Source organism: Xenia sp. Carnegie-2017, unplaced genomic scaffold, assembly GCF_021976095.1.
Source record: "Xenia sp. Carnegie-2017 unplaced genomic scaffold, XeniaSp_v1 HiC_scaffold_21, whole genome shotgun sequence".
Lineage (NCBI taxonomy): Eukaryota > Metazoa > Cnidaria > Anthozoa > Malacalcyonacea > Xeniidae > Xenia > Xenia sp. Carnegie-2017.
This window is the reverse complement of record NW_025813484.1, coordinates 130,816-138,382: the sequence shown is the minus strand read 5'-3', so window position 1 is coordinate 138,382 and position 7,567 is coordinate 130,816. Positions and strand designations below refer to the sequence as shown.

At 34.7% G+C, this 7,567-nt stretch overlaps 2 protein-coding genes across 4 annotated transcripts; one reads left to right on the top strand and one right to left on the bottom strand.

Annotated features, from left to right (window-relative positions):
* On the top strand, positions 1-5,817 carry LOC124444135. Its single transcript, XM_046994718.1, has 7 exons — positions 1-237; positions 310-462; positions 566-669; positions 808-884; positions 953-1,175; positions 1,250-1,326; positions 1,395-5,817. Exons 1-7 carry the CDS (start codon positions 88-90, stop codon positions 3,011-3,013), a joined length of 2,403 nt encoding a protein of 800 aa, XP_046850674.1. The 5' UTR covers positions 1-87; the 3' UTR covers positions 3,014-5,817.
* LOC124444136 (solute carrier family 2, facilitated glucose transporter member 3-like) lies at positions 3,050-7,566 on the bottom strand. Of its 3 annotated transcripts, none has more exons than XM_046994721.1 (15): positions 7,399-7,566; positions 7,160-7,307; positions 6,726-7,083; positions 5,830-6,569; positions 5,099-5,232; positions 4,905-5,029; positions 4,693-4,826; positions 4,478-4,622; positions 4,336-4,391; positions 4,134-4,265; positions 3,961-4,065; positions 3,772-3,873; positions 3,620-3,695; positions 3,420-3,547; positions 3,050-3,343 (listed from the first exon to the last, which is right to left on the bottom strand). In XM_046994721.1, exons 4-15 carry the CDS (start codon positions 6,031-6,033, stop codon positions 3,173-3,175), a joined length of 1,512 nt encoding a protein of 503 aa, XP_046850677.1. In that variant the 5' UTR covers positions 6,034-6,569; positions 6,726-7,083; positions 7,160-7,307; positions 7,399-7,566; the 3' UTR covers positions 3,050-3,172. The 3 variants fall into 3 exon arrangements, with proteins under 3 accessions (XP_046850677.1, XP_046850676.1, XP_046850675.1); XM_046994720.1 differs by having other exon boundaries at positions 3,420-3,695; positions 7,160-7,208; positions 7,293-7,307; XM_046994719.1 differs by having other exon boundaries at positions 3,420-3,695.
* Between the last annotated feature and the right edge of the window lies 1 nt (position 7,567).

Below are 7,567 nucleotides of genomic sequence, written 5' to 3'. Positions count from 1 at the left end.
ACGTATATGTTATGGAATCAAGTGGAAGGATTGCTGTGGCCTGGTTAGTTATGAACTGCATAGGGAACACTATTTTTTGCTTTGGTCATGATGTTTATAAACTTTTCTAGGTGTGCTCCTGAATGCCTTAAGAATCGCGAGTTTTCTCATGCCAGTGACGTTTGGGCTCTCGGTATAACAGTTATTGAAATGTTTTCATATGGTAGACAGCCTTGGGAAGGACTTAGCGGTTCTCAGGTAAAGTTAGAAAAATATTTATTTAAGTGTAAAAAGAATGAAAAGTTCACTGTGACGTTCTTCATATGTTAGATCCTTGAAATCATTGACGAACCAGCCAATGGGCGACCAGGAAAACCAGATCATTGTCCTGATAGATTATATTCTCTTCTTATTGAACACTGTTGGGATCCAAATCCAAAGGATCGTGGAAAATTTATTTCAATTCAAGAGAGATTATATGAGGTGAATTTTTTTTGTGCAGGCATTATGAAGATGAAGAGTGGAGGGTTTCTATCGTCGTCTTGTTAATTTTGCATGTGAAATATTTGTTTTGCATTTATCAAAGATCACTCCTGAAGATGTTACGTGTTGTTTTGAATTGCAAGACAAGAAGAATACTGAACTGTTGCTTGCGAAGTCTGGGGATTTGATCACAGTTGTTTCGTGGAAGTAAGTCATTAAAGTGATAAAAATATCGAATGATTTATTTCTAGCAAAATGTTCGAACATCGTAAATGATGTTCACTTTAATTCTCTTTCGGGTTTTTCATTTTTTAAATCTTTTTTTGTAAAATTTTTATTTTTAAGATCAAGATTAGGAACAGAGTTTGCTAAAGGTCAAAATAAAAGGACGTCACAAGTTGGTTATTTTCCTATTTCACTAGGTAACTATAGCAACATTATTTTTGTGTCCTCGTTCTGGTTTCTCACCATTTTTTCATCTCACTTTTAGTGACACGTACACTGAAGAGGAAAGGTTCGATGTCCAAGACCAGGTATACCATTTACTGTTTTTGTTGTAGTTTGGAGATTTCACAATCTATTGAATTTTTTTTTGTTTATAGAGTTGCAAAAGTTAAAGATATCAGTCCTCCATTGGATAATTCGTTTTCCCATTGCGCTCATCGTGGTAATGGCGATACCCCAGATTGGGGATCTGTTATGTCTGATGAAAGGTCAGAATCATCGAAATTTGTATTCGAGCAGACAATTTATAATGTGAATTCATGTGAAATATTTTTTTTATCAGACAATTGATTCAAAAACAGTTACCACTGAACTTACCAACCAAGCTCATTCCATTAAATAGTTCTTCCAACAATCAAAGTGAGTTTTTTTTTTGCAAAAGCATTTTAAAGTTTTTGCTTATCATCAATTCCTTTCTTATTTTTCAGCTGGTGAAAACACCGAGCCTTTTGACGTAATGAACCCGGATATTTCAGATAGCAGTTCATCGTCACTCGTCCCCAGGAGTTGCGCTGACTCTGGCTACTATAGCAACCGTGATACGTTGATGTCGCAAGACTATGAGCTCATGAGCGGAAGTAAACCCATATCTATTCCGGGTAGCAGTGCTCAAGGACGACAAATATCTCCAGGAATTAATTACAAAGGAAATTTATTGTCATCACAGCAATGTTTCCCATTTCCTCTTGGTATGAATACGCAGTTAGATCAACAAAGTCATAGAGACTCAATGAATTCAGAAATTTCTTTTGGACCTGATTCACGTCCTGTTCTTCCATTGAAACGAACTAGTTACTATAGTAATCTAACATCGAAAGAAAATTATAGAAAATCTGCACATCCTTATGAAAACATCAGTGAAATAGCGAAGACTTACGAAAATATTGATAGGTCATCCTTGCTGCTTTCAAATGAATCACAAGGAGTAACAGAAGAAGTTTACGTTGTTCCACAAGTATCAGATGTTACATCTAATGTTTCTTATGATGATAACCTTGAACCATCGAATCTCTACATGTCTTCTTCCACTGAGAATATTTATGTTAATAACGTACGAAGCAATGAACGGTCCAGTGTTCCTGTTGTGAACGTCGATTACTCCATTTATGATACACCAACAATTACTTCTCAATATCTTCATGTACCAACAAATGGTCGTTGTCATAGTTTTCCAGAGTTTGATTTGCGACATAAACTCACAAACAGAAACAACAACAGAATTAGTCTCTCAATGGAAAAAGAAAGGACTTTGCATGTATTATACGACAAAGTCAAAGTAAAATCAGCCCCCACACTTGATAGAAAACGCGTTTCTTATTCGAAGAACTATCAAAGTGATGAAGATGACTCTCACGATGAGATTTACGAGAACATTGAGATTTATGATGTACCACAAAACATAAAGGCCGACGTTCCTCCACCTCTTCCTTTCAAACGACATGATTCCGTGAAACGTTTCTCATTTCATAGCAATAGAAGCTCGTATGACTTCGATATTTCTCGTAAACAATCGTCGTCGGAAGAACTGCTCGAAGACTATTATTCTCGCCCAGTCTCCCAGAACTTGACCGCGGACTTCGACTCTCATTTATACGCAGAAATATCAGATAAATTGATCAAGCATCTACGTTTACAAAATGAAGACACTATTTCATTAAATAGTGATTCATTTACTGGCATCAGCAAAGATTATGCTGCTCTTGATAAAATATATGACAAATTACACGAGAGTGTTGTTGATAATGAAGAGAATGACGCTAACGTTTTATGGAAAAGATCTTATTCTCAAGAACAAACAATTAACAATAGAAGAAGTAAACACAACTCTGTTGGTAGTCTCGATTATCAATCGAGTAGTCGCTCGGTAAATCGTCGTCCGTCTTTACCGAGTAAGCGGTCATCGTTGGCCAGTCAGCGGTCATCGTTAGCCAGTAAGCGGTCATCGTTAGCCAGTCAGCGGTCATCGTCAATAAATTCACTAAAAGTTGTTGGCGATGATGGAATGTTGCCAGTAAATACTTCCACAGCTTTGGTAACAACAGTTTAAAATAAACATGGTGGAAAATACATCAGAGAACAACAATTACCACTAAAGACAATTGTTGTAATTTTGTAAATATCTGATATAAATAAAATTCTTAATCTTTTTAGATATTCATTTTAACGTATAAAATGCGATAAACAATATCTGTTTAACAAATATGTTTCAATCGCTATGATTTGTATCATTGTTTACTTCGTAGGAATTAATTAACAATTCTCGTGAAATTTCTTCAAATGTTTTCCCCTTTGTTTCTGGAACGTAGATGAAAATGAGCGTCCATAGTACAAGGATAAAGACCATAAACACGATAAAGACGTAAGGAAATAACACATCCTAAAATAAGAAAAATCCTCCGACAATCCTGTGGTGAAATAACGAAGATACTATGGTAAAATACCATGATGTCTACCTGAATGGAAGGAAATGTTATAGCCACGATAAAACCCGAAAGCCAGTTAACTGAACCTGAAATACTAGTTGCTGCTGGTCTTGGACCTTGAGAAAAGAACTCTGCAACCATGAACCATGGTATGGAACCTGGTATGAAACATAAGTAGTAAATTGTACTTGAGGATATTGCCCGTAGGCTATTGAATAACATTAATTTACCTGGTCCAATCTGAAAGAAAGCCATTGTGATGAATGTACATGCAACGGCCAAATACTTAAAGTTTTCATACTTATCCTAAATGAATCGTAGAGAAAGTCGGAAACTGATCTTTTACATTCTTAACTACAGACTAGTAGTTTATGGAAATTACCTGTAGAGCATAACTGATCGTAATTATACCATAGAAAACAAACATTCCTGCTAGACCAATCAACATCAAACTACGTCGACCAACTCGATCCATCAAAAACACCTTGTGAAAAAAAAGTATTGCGAAAGTCAATGCCAGAGATTTACTGCATTTTGATAAGAAGCATAGCCATATACAGAGACAACTTACTGATACAGCGACCATAACAACAGAGACGGTTCCTACACCACAAGTTGCCACATCAGGATTCGACATTCCCGCTTTTGTGAACGTAGAAGTTGAGTAGAACATCAACTGTATAAATCAGTGAGCGTATTGTTGATATTGTGATCTGAACATGTGAATTATACAAAAATACTTACGGCATTTATACCACTAAACTGTTGAGAAAGTTGAAGTAAAACACCCAACAACAGAGGGCGTCTTAACGATTTTGTTTGTAGCAGTTGCAATATTGACAACTTTCCTTGCTGTAATATAGTCTCTTTCTCATGCTGTTAAAGAAAAAATCATCCTCTTAAATACGATTGATAAGTATTTTATTTGATATATCAATTAACAAACCCTCATTTCAGAAATGATTGTTTCAACATTGTATGAACCCTGAAGTTTTATAACTTCTACAAAACAGAACATAATCATACTATATGAATTCATGAATATTTCTTGCAGAAGAAAGTTTTCATCAAACGACGAAACGACAAACCTGTCCTGGCGAGGGATTCTTTATTTAATGTAATTAAAAGATATCGTGGACTTAAAGGACAAAAGGGAAGAACAATTATCTGAATCAGAGCTGGAACAATACTGAATGACAATAGATAATGCCAACTTTTTGATGTACCAAGAATCTGAATAAACATCGTGAACATTGATAAAATTAAATTTTCCACTTCAGAAGATTAAAAATGGTAAAAATACCTGATGAAGTCCAAGAATGTTGGCAATAAGCATTCCAAAAACAATACCAAACTGATTTAATGTACCAACAGCACCACGTAAATTTGTGGGAGATATTTCAGACAAATACATTGGCACTACAACGGTAACTATACCTGAACGTAAAATTTATGAATAAGAGCATTTATTCTTCAAGTATTTTTGCTATAACACTTAGTTAACGATTTATTTACCATTGCTTACGCCAATAATAAAACGGCCAAAAATAAGAAGAATAGTCGAAAGTGCAAAACGAGAGGAAAATACAAGAACACAACCAACAATGATAACTGCGTTATCCCAAAGAAGAGTCGCTTTCCTAATCAAGAAGATGAGAAAGAATGAAAGAGAGAGATGTTAAATTTTACTTTGATTGATGTGATTTTACCTTCCTAACATGTCAGCTGCAATTGGACCAATTATTGCTCCAATCAAACCACCAAATGATGTAATGGAAACAGCAGTCGACCAAATTATGTCACTTATTGCGACATTGTGACTTTTAAAATAATGACGAATTTCCTTCAAGAGAAATCAGATATTTAAATCAAAATTGGAATGAATTTTAACCAATTATGCCACACGCGTTTATTACGCGAATCTGTTTTAAGTTTAATGATGACATAACTGATTGATATAAAAGCGTGCCAAAGCGCTAACCTTCCAGGAGGAAAGCTAATATTTTGAGTAAAATTTAGTTAAATAAGGTTGCTTTTGACAATGCTGTTGAGAAGAAAATATTTATTTTCTTTTGCTAAAATAATCTTTTCTCAACGCGTTATGGTTGTTTCTTTATATCAATCTAAAGGCATTAATGATATTGTAAACACAGTGATTCAACATCGAAAGTCAGGGTTTAAGAAATGTCAAGAGTTACAACTATAAACACTTTGTACTTTTCTCAATTCTATAAAAGCAAAAGCCATATATTTTTGTTACGGGTGCTGTAACTGTACAAAATAGTTGCGTCATATCACATGATTCATATCTAGTCTACGTGTATTTATATGAGCTACCAGAATATTCACTTATCTAAGAAAGTATCTCCATATAGCACAATTATAAACATGGCAAACGAAGTAATGTCAATAAAGATTTTTTTCAAAACCGACTGCACACCTTCTCTGGTGTATTCACAACTGCGACATTATAACCAAACTGAAAAGACGATCCAAATATTGTTATCAAAGTCGTAAGAAAAAGCCATGTAGTTATTCCACCAGGAGGCTGTGATTTGAGTTCTCCTGTTAAAGGTGTCGATTCGTCTGTTTCTTTACTACAAGCCGAATCACCAGCTTCACTTAAGACTTGAGAATCTTCCATATTACTGTTACAACACGATCATAGGTGTATGATGAAATTTAAATAACCTCATATTCAAATATTTATTGTAAATGAACACACGTCTCAAAATATAGAAAAAATAGAAAATTGAAACGATCACATGAAGCTGCATCTGTTGTTATAATAACATCATATGATACTATATTGGTGCTGTTATAATTATGATGTCAATTTTGCATAAATTTTAATTAAGGCCACGTCTGTTGTTGCATTATGTTTCCTACTTTTATGACGTCATAGACGCCATTGCAATCATGGTTTTAAAAGTTTAACGATCCTTTGAAACAAAATGTGAAAATTAAATGTTGATGTTCTATGTATTTTGAAACATGTTTGTTTCTATTTTTGTAACCTGTGAGAAAGTATATTGCAATTTTTGTCCCATCTTTTTGGCCAAATGATCTTTTAAATTTTCACCTTAGATTCACCTTTACCCCATTTAAAATAATTTACTATCCCGTTGTTTACAGCATTCCTTATTCTCTTATATCTTCCTTGAGAATCTTGGATCATCTCTGAAATAAAATGAAATGGTATAAAACATAGTTAAACGTGTTTTTAACTTCATATCGCCAGACAGTAAACATATAATCTTCCTTTACAGATGGTATTGAATCTTTGAGAGCTTTTAAGCCCCATGATAATCCAGACAAATATACAAAACAAAATACCTCGTTTGCTGTTAACCGTTCAATGTTATCTCTCTTGACGTCATCGAACCCAAAAGGACCCCCTGCGTACTCATCCATCATTATTCCGGGTTCTCGTTCGCCCCATTTGTAATCATTAACCTTCCTTGTCGTCCACGTCACTCCCATCTTGTCCACCCATGTCCTTTCTGCAGGTTGCTGCACTTTAGGAGCCTCTGGTAGCAGTTGTTTGACAGACAATTGACTAGGATGATTTATCTTATTGCGACTTTGAAAATTTTGATAATTATATGGCTGACGTTGATGATATACAGCAGGGAGAGCTGGAAGATTATTGAACTGTTGACTGTTTTGAATTGGATGAGAACCTGTTTGGTAACTATTGAAAATATTTCCAAGAAAAATTTCCTTTAGTTCTAGACACTGATAAAGATCAAAATTTCTACTGACTATACCTGTTAATGTTACGTCGACGTCTCGCAGGCCCCCAGCCGTAAGGACCATCTATGTACATGTTAAAATTATAAGGTCGAGAGAGTGGTGATGAATAAGGCAAAGCATCCAGTTCGTCAAAACGGTTTTTCTTACTGTGTTTATAATTTCCTATGTAATCAAAATAACAAAGATCAGAAAAAAACTATTGGATTTTTATGGACAGTTAACAACTGTCAACATAAAATTGTATCTTACATACTTGCTGTTAGAATTTGGTCTTTGGTATAACCATTCCTTCCATTTTTGCGATGTTTTTTCATCCATCTCTGTCGTCCGTAAACTTGAACAATTAGGAAAAAGAGAAGGACAGTGAAAAATATCCTCATATTTTATGTTGGAAGAAGAAACGGAAGATTTAATGTTTGTGA